A 19939-nucleotide genomic window follows, 5' to 3' on the forward strand; every position below is an offset into this window, starting at 1 on the left:
CAACAGCTCTCTCCTGTGGGGTAAGGCTTACTCACTAGGTTCTCCAAAGCATCCTTCCTCAGGCTTCTGCCATGTGAGAATCTTCTCCAGCCATCATCTGAGTTTGTAGAAGTCCAAGAAACCAGGCATGCCACACAACATAACCAGGGGAAACGAAACGGGACAGAAAAACACAGCTTTTTTGTAATTACTGCTTTATATGCTTAATCTCCAGAAAAAAAAAAAAAAGATGCTCATAAAGCTTAACCAAAATCATACCACATTAACCCTAGCAATCTATTTTAACAACAGATTTAGGCAAATAAATTGCAGGTCTGGAAATGATGGCCCTTACAGTATAGCTAATGTATGTAACAATCATAAACTTTAATTTATACGCCTTGCTTAAGATGGGATAAAGATTCAGGTTGTAAAATTTGAGATAAATTATCTGATGCTGATGTTTCAAATATTGTTCATGACTTTAACATAGCTAATATATCTTTTGTTAGATGATTCATTACTGCTAAAGAAAAAGCTTTGCTTTTATTATTTCACAATAACATTTACCACATTGTTGGTTAACTGAGAGTAGATAACATACTGTTTCCCATGAAGAGGTCTCGAGAAGAAAACTTGAATCCATGCCTTTAAATCTCCAAGTTTATTTTCATCGTGCTAGCACAGAAAATACTCTCGTAATACTCAGGAACAGGTGATCAAGCATCTTCTCTAGATACAGAAAAGAACTGAGTATTGCACGGCATTTTGCTAGATTTTTTCTTTTCCTCCAATCTGGAGTAGGGAAGAGAGGATCTGAGAGCTGTGAATTGCAATTGAAAATCTTACATTGGATTCAAATATTCTGCAGTAAGTCAATCTAATAACATTATTTTTTAGCAGGATGCATCTTCATGGACCATAGGCTCCCCACAAATATAATGTGTCCTTCTAAACTAGCTTGGAGGGAATGGAAAAGCACATCAGTTTATGGTATACCTACACAGCAAGCAGGGACCCTCGTCATCTATCTGTTTCAAATCTAACAATATATGAAATATTACTTTCAACCAGCTTGTTTGGCTCTCAACACATAGAGTTGTCCCAATAAACGCATATGTTGCCTGGTGCCTAAGAACTAATGCGGCACAAGTATCATACCGTTGGTTACTGGTAATGTGTCACGTGAATAATGTGCGTGTTATCCTTTGCAACTGGAATGTTTGTTTTATAGATTCTTGGGATGAAGTACACAGATAAAATATTTGCGTTAGGAGGGAAAGGAGTGGCCCTAAAATTAAGTTGAGAAGTGGGAGAAAACATGACCAATAAAATTACAAATGCGTTCCTAGCTATCTTAGGTATATCACCACAGTTCAGGGTATTTGCAAGTGGAATCAAGGAGCTACCAGCTCTTTGCTCTGTCTAAACCTAAATGGTGTTCAGAGAAACCTGTCTTATGCCAGAGGCTAGGTTCATTTCCCCTTTTTCCCAGCCTCTTCCTCAAATTCTGAAAGCAAAACAAAGAAGAAAGCCTGTAATTAATGGTGCAGTAGAGGGAGTTCTCAGGTCCTGCTTGATTTCCTCAGTGTCTGTATATACCCAAAGGTACTCTCATATGCATGTGCATGCAGCTATTTTGAAGAAACATCCATTTAGCCAGGTTTTTTGTGGCTAAGCTATCTTGCTGACTTACCACAGAATACGGCACTTTATTTCTGCCCAAAATGACAGAAGAAAAAGGGTCCCTTTAAAGTTAATGGTAGTGCCACAGAATGACAGGATGTCATTTGTAAATTACCTATATGCCAGAAAAAATAATTTTTGTCTCTCAACAGATGTTGGCCAAGTGCATCACTGCAACTTCACCGCCAGCCACCAGACAGCTTGGAGGGACCAAACAGGGAAGCTATGGAAGACAGCACGGATTTAGATCCAGTGACTTGAAAACAAGCACTAGGCACATGATGCAAGGGTGAGCAAGCCTGAAGCTGACCTTGCCTCTCTGTGGCTTTCAGAGTTAAACGTCCCTGCTGTGCAGACCTGCCCTCAGTGCATTTCTCCAGGCCACCCAAAAAATCAGCAGCAGATTCTTAACTCCAAAGAGCCCTTCTTGCCTAAGCTCACTCAGGATGGATACCAGATGTTGCCCTTGCACTAAGTAAACTGGTTCGTTAACTTTAGCATCTTTGTTGTTTCATAGGTCAAGAACATAAAGGCAGAACACTGCAATACAAATAAATACCTTGAGCTTGAACAAGAACTATTTCTCACCACCACAGGTACTAGTTATTTTCTACGCTTGAAATATTTGGGGTATCTGCGCTAGAGAATGTGTCACTTTTTCAGTCAGAGAAGACACCTCCTTCACCAAGCTTTCAACTCGGGCACACTGAGCAGGTAATTCATGTTCTGAGGGCCGCTCTTCCAGGGCTCCTTTCAAGTATCTTGCAGAAAGAAAGAAAGAAAATTCATTTTGCATACTACCATAAACTCATTTTAAAACACAGAGTTTTGGAGCCTCCGCTAGTGACCGCTATTCGCCACCACAACCATTTTTAAAAATGAGATTTCACCCGGCGCTTACCGCTGCGCTGCTCGCCGCGCCCCGTCCCGCCGCCGCAGAACCGCCGAGCCGAGCGAGGCCGGCTCCCCTCAGAGCGCGCCGCCGCCGGGGGGCGCCGTGCCGCCCTTCCCGCCGCTGGCACCGCAAGATGGCGGCGGGCGGCGCGGCGCTGGCGCTGGCGCTGGCCGTGGCCGTGGCGGCGGGCGCGGTGGTGCTGGCGGCGCTGCTGTGGCGGCGGCGGGCGGCAGCGGGCGGCGCGGGGCGGGTGTGCGTGGCCGTGCTGGGCGACCTGGGCCGCAGCCCGCGGATGCAGTACCACGCGCTCTCGCTGGCCCGGCACGGACGCGGCGTCGCGCTGCTGGGCTACCTCCGTGAGTGGGGGCGGGCGGCTCCTTCCCCCCGACAGGGGCCGGCGCCCGCGGGGCCCGGTTGGAGCTACGCGGAGGCGGCGGCTGGGCTGGGGCCGGGGCGGGGCGGTGTGCGGGGGTCGCTCCTCTGACGGGCCTCTCCCATCTGGCAGAGAGCAGGCCGCACGGCGACGTGCTGCGGAGCGGGAACATACGGCTGGTGCCCGTGGCGGACCTGCGGGGGCTGCGAGGTGGGTGCGGGACGGCTCCGGCTGCCGGCCTCCGTCGGGCGTCCTCGGCCCGGGGCGGCGGGGGAGCGAGTGGCCGGGGCCGGGCCGGGGTCCGGGGCGTGGCCGTGGCCGGTGCTTGTGTGCGGGGGGAGCAGAGGAAAAGGGGAAATGAGGTTTACGTGGAAAAACAAACAACCCGAAGGGGATTTGGGCCTCTCTGCCGCGGGGCGCCGGGGCTGGTCCAGAGGTGTGTGCTGGCTCAGCCCAGCCCCACGCAGAGGCTGCGCATCCTTGGTGCCTCCCGACCTGTTCTCAGCACTTGCCTCTGTGGTACTGGAGCGCATTAGTGCAGTTCTGATGCAGGCTGAAACAGGGATGTTTTTAAATTTTTTTTCTTTTTGCCTTGTGTGTATGTTTATCCGTACCTACCCCGATTTCTTTCTGTACAAAACACAGAATGGGAATTTGTAGGGACTATGAGATGTTTCTGTAAAAAGAGGTTCCTATTTTTGCCGAGTACCATTGTTTTAAACCTTTCTCTGCGGAGATGGCTGGTTTGGTATGAGGTGCACATTTCTGTCTGGAGAGCTGTGATATTCTTACCAGTTTTTCTGTTGTTTTGCAGTTGGCCCGAAGCTTTTCCAGTATGTCATAAAAGTAATTGTGCAGGCAATACAATTACTGTACACAATGCTGAAGATAGATCAGCCATCCTATATTCTTCTTCAGGTATGTTTTGTGTTGGGACTAATTTTAATAAAATAAACAGTACTACATTACAGGGCATTTTTAGCAATCTCAGACATTGTTCTAATTATTTGAGAGCTAAAACTGGCCTAATCAATGGTATAAACCTGTATCAAACTATTTTTTTGGCTCTAAACTTTTATTTTTCTGTTAACAACTTACATTTGTTCTTCCTGTTAATTGTTGAGCTTTCAAACTTCATTGGCATGGATAGTAGTAAAGAGTAAATCTTAGCAGAAGTGTTTATGTGTTTATTGGAGGGGAATTTTGATCCTGATCCAACAGTAAAATTTGAAGTGCCTTCCGATCTTCATAGGAGGACCTGGCAGTTCTATAGTTGGTGAATACAAAATTGTCTCTGTTCATTAAGATCCTTTAAAGTGATGTAATTTCAATCATTTGATTTTATTTCTTGGTAGTTGCTTAGCGTTTGTCACTTGAACACAGTCTTATGCTATTTTTACTTGTTTTGTTTATTAAACAGAATCCTCCAGGCTTACCCAGTATAGCTGTTGCCTGGGTAGCATGTCTTTTCTGGAGAAGCAAACTGATAATTGATTGGCACAACTATGGATATACTATAATGAGTCTGAGTCATGGAAGAAATCACCCCCTAGTACAAATTGCAAAATGGTTTGTATAGTATTTCTTCTCCTCTTTATAAATTATGTACCTTTGCAGAATTCAGAAGAATGGAAACTAGCAGGGAGAATATAACTAGCGAAGGGCTGTGTCCGTGAAGGATTTCTGGATTTTGCTGTGTTGAACTGCTTTCTGTGTCAGAAAGCACGTGCTGTAAAACGCTTTTGTTAAACACATAGGAAGGTGATTGATGAGGTAGGCAGGTTGCTTTTATATGCATATGCGAACTTTGATCTTGTTATTAGTATTTCTTTATATGTACTAGGTTTTTTTATTCTCTAATGCTGCTTTACTCTCCAGCTCATCTTTAAAGGTCTGTTTCTTGCTGAATCTGATTGGTTACATGTAGATAAAGGCTTTAAAGGCTTCTGAGTGTGGTGTTCTTAGGCCTTAGAGGATAAGGGAGTCATGCTCTTATCTCTTCTCATGAACTGATACTGCTTCAGTATAAGGAGTCAACCAATAATTGATGATTAAATTTTAGTTACTGGGGGCAGCTGGGTTTCTTTTGGTTTTGTTTAGCTTTTAATTAGCATTGGCACTGGTGGGCAGTTATTGTTTGTTTAATGCAATTGCCTGCCTTTGGTTTCTAACTAAGATTTAATTTTTGTCAGGTATGAAAAGCTCTTTGGGCGTTTGTCTGACTATAACTTGTGTGTCACTAACGCAATGAAAGAAGATCTATGGGTGAATTGCAACATAAAGTAAGTCAAATACCTCTAACAAATTACTGTTTGCATATGCGTAGTGAAATGAAAGAACATATCCCTGATGATTTTGGATTCAGAGGGATCTTACAAAAGCAACTTTCCTGAGCCCTTTCGTTACCACTGAAACACATCAGTTCAGTTTTGTAATGAGCTAGCGGAGTGTGGGCATTCAAGAATCTTCATTACCCTTCATAATTAACACCCCATTGACTAGAATGTGGCAGTCCAGGTGTTACGGAAGTTTGCTACCAGGATGCCTATAGAATCGGAATGAGGCAGACATCACTGCGTTTATTAACAACTGGTCTGCCCTGCAAATTTTTCTGTTGCAGTCGGAGGGCTTTAAGATCAAAGTTGCTCAGGAAAGGTTATGAAGTAAGGTTAAAAATCAGGACAATGATGTCTGCAGTTCTTATGGTTGCATTACACCCCTTGAATATGCACACAAGAAAGGTGTCCTTTGTTACAGGTTAATATGTCCACCTTGGTGTATTCCAGCAAACTTCGGGAATGCAGAAAGTTGTAAGCGTCAAAAAAGTCATTGTTTTGCTGTATTAATTCACTTAATTGCTTTCTGCATTACATTGTTGTAGCCTGTCGCTGTACCATGTGCATTTTGTTACATCTTTTTTTTATATAACTTGTGAAATTATTTCATTACAGGGCAGTAACGCTGTATGACAAGCCAGCTTCTTATTTTAAGGAAACGCCATTAGAACTTCAACATCAGTTGTACATGAAACTTGCCAAAGACTATGAGCCTTTTAAACCACGGTATGTCTAAGTAAAGCATGCAGTTACAGTCCTTAACCAAATGACATAAAGTTATTGCACTTAGCTACCAGAAATACTTTTGCATGGGGTCACAAGTTACTGAACATCAGCTGGCAGAGTGGTCTCTGTGCGCTCTTAGCAGCAGCAGATGCTGTGCAAGTTAGCTTAACTGTCACTAGGAGGGGCCAGAATAAGTGAAATCATCGAACTGTGATAACACAATGCTTGGCGTGTGAAATAATAGAAGTGTTTTATTTTTAAAGAAGGTGGCATTAAGTACTGAGGGAATCTGTAATGGAATATCTCTAGGGTGAAACTCAGCAGTTGTTTTCCAGTTCCCACTGAACTAGATGACAGTGGTTGGATGCTTCGTTTATAGCATCCCTTCCTTTCACTTACTGTGGAGAGCTTTCAGGATCTTGGTCTAAGTGTTAAACGTTCTGCTCTGGCTATGTGCGGGATGTCTCCTGGAGTATATTAAACAGAGTGTTACTTTCCCAAACTAATGCTTGAAAAAGAAGTGAAAAGCATAGTATATAGCAGTTTCTTTTTGGGAATGCCCACCATAGAATGCATAGGTTCTGGGTTTAATTGTATAAATGTATTGTTGGCCTCCATGCTCTACTATATGTTTAAGACGGAGCTGGAAAGAGAGGCTGACTATTTTCTCCACTTGTTAAGGAAAATGCTTTGTTAGAAGATGGAATTGTGCCTATAGCTGTAGTGTCACTAGGCTCTTGGTAGCAATAGGAAAGATGAAAAATGGCCTCTCTTATGATCAGGTATCTCTCTGCAGCTCATTACTGTAATGACTGTGTTTCCAGAGAAATTGAGCAGCAAATGCGAAACAAAGTGTTTGGAAATCCATGCTGGTTAAGCATAGTATTTTCTTCTGTGTTTATTGGCTGTGTTGGTGTAGTCTATACTCAGAAAATTCTGTTTCCGTAGTACAGAGTCTGTCAGTTCGAACACTGAGATGTCTGCCTTTACAGAAATGGATGAAAAAAATGGACAAGTGATAAAAATCAGAGGACGGCCAGCTCTTCTAATCAGCAGCACAAGCTGGACAGGTTTGGAAACAAACAGCTTTTTTTTTTAATATTTAACCACTGTTTAACAAAAGATGGCTGTTCATACTTCCCCACACTTGACATGTTATAGAGGCATGTTTACATCATCAGTGGCAAAGTTACTTTTTTCCTTCATTTGGCTGGAAGAATTTGAAGACAACTTGTATGTAATATACCCCAGTGGCTAAAAATGAATTATTTAAAAATGAAGTTACATTTTAGTTAGAGAGCTACAGTCTAGAGGCTCATCTTCACGAATGACTAAAAGACATTTCCTACTTCTGCTTTTAACTTTCATTCTGGACATAGTATCTTGCATGGTGGTGTAAAATGGATTAATAAACTAAAATGTTTACTCCTTTATTTCTGATAATGTGTACTGCATATTTTTCTCACTTTTTTTTCTCTGTGTGAAAAAGGGAGCAGAGAGTAGAAACAAATCCATCGCTGGTAACCATGGGCAGAATTGTCTATACCTTTGAATTAACAAGGCAATTTCTGCACTTAGTTCTCTAGCTTTAGAAACTAGAAATTTTTAACTTGATAGCTTTGAGGATGTGCAGTTTTTGTGGCTTATTTGTCTCCCATATTGCCAATAAGGGGAACAAATAAGCATTGTATATGGTTATAGATTTCTATTTATGAAAACAGTTACAGCAGATTTTTAATAGGAAAAGCACGTTCCATACTTAAATCATTTAGGTGAAGGTGAGGAAAATCTTGATTGTTGTTATTTAAAGAAAATAATTCATTATAAATGATAGAAATCTGAATGTCACTAATAATGCACTTTCTTTCAGAGGATGAAGACTTTTCCATCCTTTTAAAAGCTTTAGAAGGTAGGTATGAAGGAATTAATCTCACCTATTCAAAGGGGAATGGTTGTTTTCTGGACAGTTATGAAGGGCTTCTCCAAAGAACAGTGCCTCCATATTCAAGTGAAAATGCAGGTGTGTTTGATTAATTAGCAGTGGTTTAAGAGTAGTAGTTGAAATACAGAAGTGCAACATCTGGGTTCAATTAGAGTATTTGTCAGGGAGAACTATATTTCTAACTACCTTGTAAATTGCAATGTTATTTTCTAAGCTATTGCATGTACTCTCCATAGGCATCTGATAATAGGAAAGAAGGGAATATGCATTGTCTTATTTTGTAGACTTTGCAGCTGCAGTTTCTAAATTAGTATATTGAAACAGACAATACAGTGTAGTAGAACAAATGCTTTATGAATAGTGCATTTTAAACAGACCATAATTTATTTCTATAGAAGTTTGACAATTTTAATATTGCTAAATTTACTACTATTTTACTAGGTATATGCTTGTAAAGAAATTACTCGAAGTAGGAAGCTAAACAATTAATACACCATAACCATTCTTAAACCAGGCATCCGTATATTCATCAACTCTAAACAGTTTTTTATCTTCCCCAGATTATGAGCGGTATATCAATGAGGGAGTCAAGCTTCCATCTTTAGTATGTGTGATAACAGGTAATAGTTTATTCACATTACAATTCTTTCAGTGCTAATCCAGAAGACTTCATTTTCACTTTTGTTCTATGCTGACTCTTCTGTTGATGGTGAAGAGAGAGGAGGGACGGCTGTCTTTGTCTGCTTATAAGAGTAGTGATTTATAGCTGGACTGTTACAGCCATGTAATCATGGCACATCTTCAAAGAGGAGAAGCTCTCAGTCTGCCTGTCTAGTACAGCTGTGCATGACTCCATGTTCAAAAGAATTTAAGCTCAACATTGAGATGATGCTGCAAAAGAAACTTAAAATCTGATGTTTGGAGTGTTAAGCGGAAAGGTTTTTATTTAGTGCTGGAAAAGAGAACCTACTCATCAAACAAAGTTTTGCCAAAAAGTTGTGCAGACAGAATGAATGCTGTTTGGTTAACTTTCTCATTAAGAGCAAACTAAAATTTAGTGTGATTTTGAAGGGCCAATTGTGCTAATGAAATTTGTCATTAGTTATTTGGTTATCTTATGGCTGTAGGCAAAATGCAGGTCAAGCCTGGGGGATATTGATGGCAGGCTCCTCTAAATATTGAGTAAACAAGAAGTCTGGGTTCATGTTGCCTTCAGGTGGGCTTAGTCTTTTACGTGTCTTTTTGGGGATTCTAAGTGGTGTCTTTTTTGATATACCTGATACAACAGGAGTTTGTCAGCTGTACAGTAAGATGCACAGACCACGCTGTTCAGTCATCTTGATAAAAAAACCCTATTACATATTTTTTTTCTGTTTTAAACAGGCAAAGGACCTCTAAAAGACTACTACAATGGACTGATAAATAAACTGCACTTTAAGCATATCCAGATCTGCACACCGTGGCTTGAAGCTGAGGATTACCCTCTTTTGCTTGGTAGATAGTCGATGATGAAATAGGCTTGAGAATGTGTGAAAAACAACTTAGCAAATTGCAGAGAGCTGATACAGATTTTGCACAGACGCTGGTAGAAGCGAATGAAGTTGCTGGTTAGTGGCGGTGTATACATATACTATTCGTGGTTTTGACTCAGGCCAGCAAAATCACTAAATTGCTCTAACTACAGTTTTTCACTGTTATCCCGAGAAGTAGGCGTAGTACCTGTGTTGCTATTTTAGCCTGTTCTTTGTACTCTTCATTTCTTCTGAGTGTCCTGAAATACAGTGTGCCTGTGCATATTCCAGTTTACTTTCAGGGTCACCAATAAATGAAATCATAAAGTTTTTGGCTGAGCAACCAAAAGTAGCTGAAATTCTAAATTAACATGTCCTTGGAATAGCATTCCCTCAGCATGTTCATTGTGTTAGCATAAAGTATGAGTAAGCTTAATAAAGTAGTAAAATACATATTCAACTTGATCTACATTCTGCAGGGTTAGAGCCTGCTGATTTATATGGCTGTAAAACACTGTTTATTTGGTACTTTTTAACTAATGAATATCATGTCTATAAAGTCATGCTGTGATTTCTCTATTTTGAAATCACTTGAACTGGAAGAGGTCGCTAGTGAGCCACGCAGCGTATCCTGTCTGGATTGTGACGGAGTTTTCCTGTGCACTTATCCTTTCTTAGCAGATACAAGAGGCAGAAAGGCTGTTTTAAGATCTGTGAAATTTTAAACTTCCCTTTAATTTAATATGCACTCGCCTGGTACATTTCTGAAGCCTGAGTAATTTTAGTAACAAAATATAGCGCACTTTTTTTTTTTCCCCTTAAGTGCTTGAAATTGAGTCAGTCTGGATGGTGTTGAAGGTAGCTCATGTTTAGCTTGCAGCACCCAAAGTAGTACATAAATAGAAAGGTTTACAGAAGACTGGAAGAGTTGCTTTCAGAGAATTCAGACTCTCGTCTGTTTTGTTTGCTTTTCAGGCTCAGCAGATCTGGGGGTGTGTCTCCATAAATCATCTAGTGGTTTGGATTTACCTATGAAGGTGGTAGATATGTTTGGCTGTTGTTTACCAGTGTGTGCAATATATTTTGAATGGTAAGAGCTTGCTTATTCTGATACAGTTTAAGTGGATCATATAAAACAGTATTCTTACAAAGCAAGAGTTCAGCAGCTTCTGCATGTATCAAATGAGATTCCAATACTATGCCATAGTAACTTTTTTTAATTCAATAAGACAAATTAGAAATCAAGGTTGTTTTATTTAAGGTCAGTTAAAAAATTAACACTAGTTTCTACAAAGTTGGGAGCATTTAATGCAACTGATTGCCTTAAAAACCTACCCTGTAATCCTTTGTTTCCGTACACTTCATGCAAAAAAAGCTTCCTTCTGCATAGACGTGTCTGTGTTCTGTGAAGGGGTGAGTGTATGCATAGCCAGCCTTACAATTTACAGTCCTTTGGGGAAACAGTAGCTTTTATAAAGATATATTCTTTGTGAAGGTCTCATGAACGGGATCATGGACAGATTTCTCCTTGTAGGTTAATTTTAAAGTAGATTATTGCCCTGATTTTTAATGTATGTCCAGATGAATGGCACAAACACAGAGTGAGGCCCCTTTTGTACTGTAATGGTAGATTTAGATAGTCTGACATAGAAGGGAGAAACAGTGTTTAAATTTAAACCTGCTGCCTTCCTCCATTTTGTCAGGTATGAAGCTCATATCTAGACATCCAGGATCGTAATGTTACAGATACTCTAGCACGCTCTCTTCGGATGTCACTATGCAGCTTTTTAAATGTATATGTCCCACTCGCTGCTTTTTGTCTCACCTTTTCTTCTGTGACTTTTGTTCACAGTTTACATGAACTTGTGAAACATAATGAAAATGGTGTGATATTCAGGGACTCAGATGAACTTGCAGAACAATTAAAGGTAAAGGCTTGAGTCATTTTTCTTTCCCATTACCTATAACTGCAAAGGTGCTACCATGTGAGCCGCCTTTTCATATCTGACTATCATCTGTGTATTTTGCATTCTCAGAAGATAATTGCTTTGCCTGGGGAATGTTATTGGCCTCACTTCTATTTGAATATGAATCTCAAGCTGGCAAGAACATTTTAAACATTGTCATCGTTCACTGGGTGAACGATGGGTACCCAACGATGGGTACCTGATGGGTACCACCACCCATCGTTATAGGGCCAGACCAAAGAGTGCTCTCTTACTGCAGCAGTTGAGGGTTAACATTGAGGAGGCTAGAATGAGCCTAAAATGTAATATGATGGTATTTTTCCATGTTTTTCCTTTTTAACTTGCAGATGCTTTTCTTGGGATTTCCTACACCGGAAGGCAAACTTCACAGTTTCAGAAAAAACCTTCGTGTGTCCAAGCAGCTGCGCTGGGATGAGAGCTGGGACCAGACTGTTCTTCCTTTGCTTGGGCAGAATGAATGACTTTGTGGGGGAGGAGGGTGTCAAAAAAGCTAATACATTCCTGAAGCCGCATCGATTTGATAAATAGTGAATAAACACTTTGTATTGTCTATAGTTGCAGTTTTTAACTACTTCATCTTGGAACAAGTGTTTGGACACACCTCTTCTTTTACAATTTGAGCTCCTCCTGTGAGGAAGAATAGTGCTGAAGGCACAGCCCAGGCTATTGGTTGTGTGTTGACAGTGTAAGTCTTGAGGGAAGACGTGGTTCCTGTGCTGAAGAGCTGGAGCCTTGCTGTCTGGACTGCCTTGCCTTCCTTATCACTTGGGATGACTCTTTAGGAAGTGGGAGGGAGGTTTAGTTACTGTAGGAACTCATATGGGCAAAATCTGTTACCTGTGCTGTTTAAAGGTCACTTTTTGGTGAAGATACTTGAATACATGTATAAACTATGACCAGTTATACCTATTGTACAGCAAGCACTTTAGTAGGCGATTTGGGTGTGTTTTCTTGCAAATAGAAGATGCCTTTTATTTGAATTGTTTTATTTGAACTGAGGATACAGTGGGGTTTTATTTTTTTCAACCAGTTAATATTCTTGGCTAGTGTTTGCTAGACAAGCGCTGAATATCCTCTTGTATGATTTTACTGAGACAGAACCGTTTCATTTCAAAGTTGTTTCCTTTTTACAGTGTGTGCAAGAATGTGAAAGCACAGCTGCTGGTATGTGACAGCTTTATTGAACACTTAGAGGAAAATAGACCTTTCAGTGAGTGTTGTCCTTGTACACTGAAGTGAATGTGCCCATTTACCTTGAGAAAGAAAAGAAAATTTATCCCTTTTTGAACAGATGAAAAGGAAAAAATGAAACCAAAATGTATTATTAAAGTATGTATAACTTAATAAAAGGGCACTTCACTTTCTGAGTGCTCACTCAGGTATACCCTTCATTTTTTAAATTGTTAATACATATGCAGACCTAATGCTTACGAGATCATTTTTTCATCACGTTTTTGATTATAAAATAGATGTCGGTCATTTAAGGAATAAATGTGCTTAGTTTTATCATGTGGTTACTGCTCTTCAGGGTTCCTAGTTCAGTGGTGGTAGATGATTACAATGGGTTCTGCACCAGCATTTTTAAACCTGCTTACTGAGTCATCGTTTAATATCTGCTTTTGTCAAGCTGGACAGCCATTTGCTAATCTTGCCTTTCCCCTTCTGCACCGTGGTTACAGTAGATGCCCTCTCTTGGAAAAAAGATTGTTGACAGTGATTTGGTTCCACTGGTGGGATGGTGAAAATAGAGAGTTCAAGTTGCTTACTGCAGGAGTTTGGCAATTTCACTAGTTTACCGACTGAAGAATGATCCATAAAGATTTACTTGCTGATTCCCCCACCACCACCACTGTTCTCGAGCAAAATCCTGTCTGGTGGTTTGGCTGTTCCCCTTTAGCCATTGGTGTGCACATGGAGGTAAATCAGGCACTTCTCTAATTAAACAGTAATGCCGAAAGCTTTGGAGAGGTTTCATCTTCCTATAACAAAATTTTTTTAGATCCAAAATGAGCCATCTGTACAGAACTTGAAGAATTTTGTGTAAGGGGAGATAAAGGAGCTGCTGTTAGGGCTGCTAGCATGCATTTACTCTACAAATATACCTTTGAATTCTTCCTTCTCGGGGAGAGGTAGCTACAGCCTGGGGTGGGGTTACTTCTGTATATCCAACTTAATCCTAGCAGTCCCGGTCTCCTTCAGCTTGAAGAATAAGATGATTCTTCAAGTTTCAAGTTACCTATCATCCATTTTCTCTCCATTACTCCAGGAGGAGGAAGCTAAAGTATTTGTTCATTTTCTTTTAAGTAGCTTTTAAAACAAGGTACAGAAAAGGAAGTCAGGAGAAAGAGCAGCATATTTGATTTTCTGCTTCAGGACCAATACCGTCCAACAGGAAAATGATTAATGGCTTATGCAAAGTTTCAAAGAAGGTGAGCTCAATTCTTCGTCCTTGCAGTACACGTAGAGCATTGCTACAGAGTATGATTTGTTTTTTATTTTCTGGCTGGTCTGAGAGGATGGCTTCCCACTAGCTAGTTGTGAAAGTGACAGTCCTTACATGAGAGAAATGTAAATAAAGTTCTGATTTTTGTCATCACTGCAGAGTAAAGATGCACCTGACTTCCAGCAGAGTCTTACAGCATCAGGTAAGCGTGTGACACTCTCTACTACATTCGCTGTAGGTATTATTCATTACTCTTTTTTAAGATGACCCATACTGCAAGTATGCAAGTATATACAGAGAAGTATAAATAAACAGAGGAGATGATTACAGCTGGGTTTAATATTTAAAAATATTTATTACTATGAAACACTGTTTTTCTCCCTTGTCAGTGTGAGATTCTCATCCTGTGATCCTGCAGATGTGCCTCCATTATTTACAAATCAAAACACAGTTAGAAAAAAAAATACAGTTCAATTCTGTTGTCTTCTACAGAATCAAAGGGCAGTGTGATTAGGGCTTTTTTTTCTGTTGCTTGAGGTTCACAGATAACTCTTCCGGGGCAGCAGCTTGCTTGCGTACATGCTGACAATTACACATAACTCAATTTGACAACAGTCCGTGCATATAGTTGTATCCTCAGTGCCTCTCGTGTACGTTTCTAGAATTCAAGATAATCTTGCTGCAAGGACGAGATAGCTCCTGTTGGTCTGAAAATTCTAATTATGTCATATTTACCAAGTCTATATAAATAGCTGTAGAATAGTTACGTTTGGCTGCACGTCGTAGAGAAAAATGCTGTTGCTGTGGGCTGGAATAATCTGCCATCCGATCCCAACTTTATCTGTAAAGAGAAACACTGGGAATCATATTTCTGCTTAATAAAATGAAGAGCAAAAGTTGCATGTCAAGTTCTGTAAGAAGAGATCTTTAGCATGCTGTTAAAGCAAGCTCCAGGCAAATGCTTATGAGTATGTATTTTTAAAAATTACCAGTAATGCTTCTGCTATGCACTCAGCATAATTTTGTGAATTAACCAATTGCTGTCGACCAGCTGTACAGGTAGTAGACTGCAAAAGACAGGCTCTTGAAGAGTGTATGAAGAAAAATCCAAAATCCCTCCCTATTTTATTTAATCTCTAGTTGGTTTTTTGAACCCTCAGAGAACAGTTAAGATAAAGGTTTTAGGCTGCATCTCGAATGTTATCACTGTGACAGTGCAGCACAGATGGTTCTCCTGCTTTAAGCTTAACCCTTTTTTAGTCTCCTATTGCCATCACGCTTGCAATTCATCTCAAGTTGGCACTAACAAATGTGAATTGTGATAGACAGGATGTAGCAAAAAGCTAAGTTCCAATCTCCTGATCAAATCCATGTGGGAAAGTTCCTGCTCTTAGGCAGACCGCTCTTAAATCCAGCTCTAGGATAAGAATCTCACTATTGGACAATACCCATCACCAAAAAATGCTCCTGTTCATCTTTGCTACAGATTAAATAATGGGGAAAGAGGCTAAAACTATTGATACCCTTGATGAAAAAGGCACCTACCAAGTTCATCCTGGAACAGGTGATACGTGTCTGGATTACGAATTGTGAAAGCAATGTAGACCTCAGGAGGTTTTCTACCTGCTCTGAAAGTGGAGAGTTTTTGTAGCATACCAATAAGGGCTAAAATTATCTCTGGATCATATACCACATCTGCAAAAAAGGAAAACATTCAATATTTATTGGGAATTGAGCAAAAAGCAGAATGAAAACTACAAAACAGAAATATAAAATATTCACCTTGTGGGAGAATGATTTTTGTATTCGGGGGTTAAAAACTCCCAAGAAGAGATCTTAGAAAATGCCTGTATTTTACGTGCTATGTCAAGTTGCCCTCATCAGTCCCAAATCACTAAAAATCAGTGCTCCTTTTTGTAAATGGATTGTCAGATACTGTATTTAAGCCCATCTTAAGGGGGACAGTAAAAACATTGAGCATTGGTACTCTGTTACAACTGTCCTTAGCAGAACAAAACTGCATTGTTCAAAATCTGTATTTCAGAGGCTGATTGCAAAATACTTGAACTGCAGCAGTTTTCATCTTGAATAATTTCCTTGAGAGCAGAAATAGTGATGGAAGGTAAAACTGATCACTAAGGGGTACAAAATGTCGGCCTTACTGATTAGCACTGTGATGATTCTGAAATGTGTCCGTCTGGTGTTCAGGACTCTGATACTCAAGAGGTGGCTGTTTACTACACAGAAACGTTGAGGCATATACACGTCCCAGCAACAGACTCCTGCTGCGATGTAAGAAGGGAACGTCCTGCAGTAACTATTAACAGCAAATAGTAGGCACATAGAAATCACCTTCAGCGCTGAATTGCCTTGCCTTCCTGAGTCCCGCTTGGGCTGGTTTGTGCATTCTCTGAATGTTAGGTTGGCATTGGGTAACATACATAGAGTGACTTCATTTTACAGAATTCACGTATTTAATGCATCATGTGATACTTTGATGACAAAGGCAGTATGTTTTGTCATTTTTTTTCACCTGAATTCTTAGGTAATTTTTGTTTTGCAAAGCCCCAGATCAGGGAGTAAAATCCTGTAGCTACAGCTAAGCAATTTTACTATTGCTAGATTTTCCATTATTAGTTTTTTTTATAAACTCCTTCCAGATTTATATACAGGCAAGCTCCAAAAAAGGTTTATGGTTTGGTTTTGTTTTTTTTTTTTAATGTTATCCCACATGAGAATGCCAAAATTGGCCGTTATTATTGATGAGGCTCTTAAGAGTGACAGATATATAATCTGTTTCTGGATTTAAAAAAAAATGCAGAAGGGAAAAATAATTTGCTTTTTGGCATTATGTACACAACTGCTGAGTATCTGAAAAAGACAGAATGGCGAAATGAACTGGGAGATCTGTCATACACTTCCAGCCACGGTAACTGGAGTAGGGCTGAGTGAATCCTGCACACGAATCCCTTTGCGTTTATCTCCCTAACCTGCTTACTCCTGCACAATAGCACCCAGTGAGGCGTGATCAGAAGCATAAAGCACCTGCTGCAACGATGACGTCAGGTTGAAGATCCAGCAGTTGTTTTTCTGTAACTGAGCCCCAGTCAAGTTCGGCAACAATTAGTTTTGGTTTTTGGTAATCCGTTGCTTCTGCCTCCTGGCCTTGGGACTCCGTTTGGATACGACAAGTAGTTTCAGGCTCCAAGACAAAGCCGTTCAAACGGATGTTTTCTGTCAGCTGTTTGAGAACACAGGGGTGGTAGTCACTAAATATATATTTCTTGGGATTGCAGGTTTTACAGATGGCAATTCCAGTGAAGCCGATCCCACTTCCTAGTTCCAAGACTGTCCTGCAGGGCAGTGGAGTAAAAGAAGCACTTATTAGGCCTCTAAATTGAGTTAGGAAGTCAAAACATTCTAAGTATATCTAAAGGTGAAATCACTGACAGGTTATTTCAATTTTTGAGTAAGCCATCTACAATCTAATCTTTGTTTCAAATAACTGGGAGAGTTGGTAAACACTGAAGATGCAATTGTGAGCATAAAAATTAATTACGTGAAATACGGCTTTTGCATATGGTAGAAAGCATTTCCACTGCTGGGGTGAGATACATTCTACCTGTTTTTAGACTTCTGCAGCATGGTTGTCTCCATCTAAACTGGCTGTCCGGTTCTTCTCATAGTCAGTGGAGAGAAACACACACTTCAGCAGCACAGTTCCTTTCCTTGTGAGGTCGATATTTAAAATTAACTTAGCTGAATCTTTCCTCAAAAATGCTTGTTCCTCTCGACTGCTTATAAACAAAGTCTAGACTAAGAAATGTGCACACCTGAATATCGATGATCTAAAGTTAGGTGAGATGAATCCCATCATAGAGTGAAGTGCACTAGTTAAAGTTACTGGCTAGACAGTGCGGTAGCTGAAATTTAACAGCCTACTTTATGGAGCATGTCTGTCTGCATGGCCTAATGGTTTTGATCTTAAAACCTGTCTTCAAATAACTACGAGGTCCTCTCCTGGATTAAAGTTTGACTGTTGCCGAACAGACGAGAGCAGCAGTTAGCCCGTAGCAAAAGGGTGTAGTCAGTTATTTGGGGGGTAAATATTGTATTTATCAAATTACGGTTGCATACCTCACTCACGACATGAATGAAAATACTGTGGCTTCTTTCCCCATCTTTCTATCTGTGCTGCTGTGGTTACCTGTTACTGAAAACCGCGGAGTTCTCTATTGCCCATTCAGCAAGATGAAGAGCAGCATCCCATGTGACGAGCCCCGTGGTTCCTCCAGAGACAATTGCCACGCTCTCGGAAAGGGTAACAGATTCTCCCGTGGGCTGGAGACACAAGGAGAGAGAGATGGATCAGCACAGACATGGATTGTACAGTTCACAATCAATATGGGCACCTGGAAAAAGTAGGAAGCACTTTGGGTTTCTGGGGGGTTACTTTTAAAGCCAGTTATTATAGTTCAGATTATTAAAAGTGATTTATAACAATGCACCATTAGTTCTTACCAGGAAGTAGTTTTTGTAACAGTGGGTAGATTCTTCTTCATTTAGAATATCTGCCAGTGTATCGTACAGTTCATCCAGGGGTTCAGCTGCGGTGGATTCATGCTGTGCCAAAGAGAACAGGGCCGTTTCAGGTATCACATTGTTTGTCATGAAACAGAAAACGTACACACATTAAGTACCATTTTAATACATTGTTGGCCATAATATTTACACTGAATGCTATTTTTTGTTAATACAAATAATTCAGCTTGGCCCATAATGTAAAGCTGGCATATTTTCAAGGGGAGGAAAAAAAAAAAGAGTTGCAACCAACATGGAAAGTAAGCACTACCTTTTTGATGAGTTCGGTTAGAAAGCATCTTCTGTACTTGGTGGAAGGGGGATATTTCACACACAGAGGGTGGAGAATGGTCTAAAACGAGAACAGCAAATGAAACCAGTCACCACGTCAAGGTTTTATGAAAGGCAGTAAGGGGCCAGAGAGAGGCACGGGAGCCAGTGATTGGCTCTTTGTGTCACGCAACGCATTGCGATTCAGTCTGTAGCTAGCAGGAGTGATGCTGAGCCAGAAAATGACATTTGGTGATTTCTGATCAGTTCGTCGCTTTACAGATCTGCGCCAGCTAATGCATTTTTCACTTTTCAGAACGTAAATAGCAAAACTGAGTGGAAAGGGAGTCCAATTACCTCCACTTTGCTTTTCTCTTCTCTCTTTTTTTGGTTTGCTGCCTTACTTGCGATTTCCTGCCCACGTGCAAAGTTTAAGCACCGTACGGGTCGACGCATGCCCACGGTGACTTGGGTCACCTCCTTCTTGACCATTAGAGAGACAGGACCAGCTTGGCTGACTTGCTTGTGACATTAAAGACATCTGTGCCCAGGCACAGGGGGCTTAGTTTTGGTGCTAAGAAAAGCTAAGTAACAGGAAGAGAAGGAAACTCGCTCTTCTGCTGGGCCTAAAGAAAAACTGTGACGCAGTCGCTTATCTTTGCAATTATGGGCAAAACCCAGCAATTGCTTTGGTGGCGCGCGGCGGCATCGCACGTTCGTGGCGGGCCGGGCCACCGCCGTGACACCGAGCCAGCCCCCTCACCTTGTGCAGAATATCCACGAGTAGGGCGGAGTCCGGCGCAGTCCGCAGGTTTTGTTCAAGTTCCTAAAACGGAGGAAATAAAGCTGAGGCTTCCCCGTCCCCTCCGGACGCCGCCGCCACCCCAGGGCGGCCGCCCGCTCCCCGCCGTACCGGCCAGGGGAAGGAGCGGAGCTGCCGGGCCGCCAGGAACCGGCGCTGGAAGCGGAGCCCCAGCTCGGGCTGGGCCATGGCCGCCAGCAGGCCGGGCCGCGCGTCCGCGGCCTCGCCTGATCGCCGCCCCGGGGCGGGGCCGCAGAGGAGAGGCCGCCAAGAAAGAGGAACCCTCCCGCCTGAACAGGGGCTCGAACCCTGGACCCTCAGATTAAAAGTCTGATGCTCTCCCCGCTGAGCTATCCAGGCCCGCAGGGGGCGCCGCCCAGCCCCCCTCACGCACCCCGCGGGCTGGG

At 41.5% G+C, this 19939-nt stretch overlaps 2 protein-coding genes, 1 long non-coding RNA gene and 1 other non-coding gene across 6 annotated transcripts; 1 reads left to right on the forward strand and 3 right to left on the reverse strand.

The window, feature by feature from the left end:
* Positions 1-322: 322 nt before the first annotated feature.
* Positions 323-2712, reverse strand: LOC140659087 (uncharacterized). Its single transcript, XR_012044994.1, has 3 exons — positions 2567-2712; positions 2225-2426; positions 323-802 (listed from the first exon to the last, which is right to left on the reverse strand). It is a non-coding gene; the product is annotated as an uncharacterized lncRNA (long non-coding RNA).
* On the forward strand, positions 2684-11986 carry ALG1 (ALG1 chitobiosyldiphosphodolichol beta-mannosyltransferase). 2 transcript variants are annotated; one of them, XM_072878309.1, is made up of 13 exons: positions 2684-2916; positions 3066-3143; positions 3748-3851; positions 4354-4502; positions 5126-5215; positions 5885-5995; positions 6944-7065; positions 7866-7904; positions 8498-8557; positions 9321-9431; positions 10424-10538; positions 11301-11376; positions 11763-11986. In XM_072878309.1, exons 1-13 carry the CDS (start codon positions 2694-2696, stop codon positions 11895-11897), a joined length of 1413 nt encoding a protein of 470 aa, XP_072734410.1. In that variant the 5' UTR covers positions 2684-2693; the 3' UTR covers positions 11898-11986. The 2 variants fall into 2 exon arrangements, with proteins under 2 accessions (XP_072734410.1, XP_072734411.1); XM_072878310.1 differs by lacking the exon at positions 3066-3143.
* Positions 11987-14210: 2224 nt separating this feature from the next.
* On the reverse strand, positions 14211-19815 carry EEF2KMT (eukaryotic elongation factor 2 lysine methyltransferase). 2 transcript variants are annotated; one of them, XM_072878311.1, is made up of 8 exons: positions 19644-19803; positions 19494-19556; positions 18732-18812; positions 18401-18502; positions 18087-18220; positions 16925-17232; positions 15425-15574; positions 14211-14720 (listed from the first exon to the last, which is right to left on the reverse strand). In XM_072878311.1, the coding sequence occupies exons 1-8, from the start codon at positions 19719-19721 to the stop codon at positions 14620-14622; spliced, it is 1017 nt and encodes a 338-aa protein (XP_072734412.1). In that variant the 5' UTR covers positions 19722-19803; the 3' UTR covers positions 14211-14619. The 2 variants fall into 2 exon arrangements, 1 of the variants encoding a protein (XP_072734412.1); XR_012044993.1 differs by lacking the exon at positions 14211-14720 and adding an exon at positions 16042-16196 and having other exon boundaries at positions 15441-15574; positions 19644-19815.
* Positions 19816-19819: 4 nt separating this feature from the next.
* TRNAK-UUU (transfer RNA lysine (anticodon UUU)) lies at positions 19820-19892 on the reverse strand. The gene has a single exon. It is a non-coding gene; the product is annotated as a tRNA-Lys (tRNA).
* Positions 19893-19939: the final 47 nt, after the last annotated feature.

This window comes from Ciconia boyciana, chromosome 13, assembly GCF_034638445.1.
Source record: "Ciconia boyciana chromosome 13, ASM3463844v1, whole genome shotgun sequence".
In the NCBI taxonomy this organism is placed as follows: Eukaryota; Metazoa; Chordata; class Aves; order Ciconiiformes; family Ciconiidae; genus Ciconia; species Ciconia boyciana.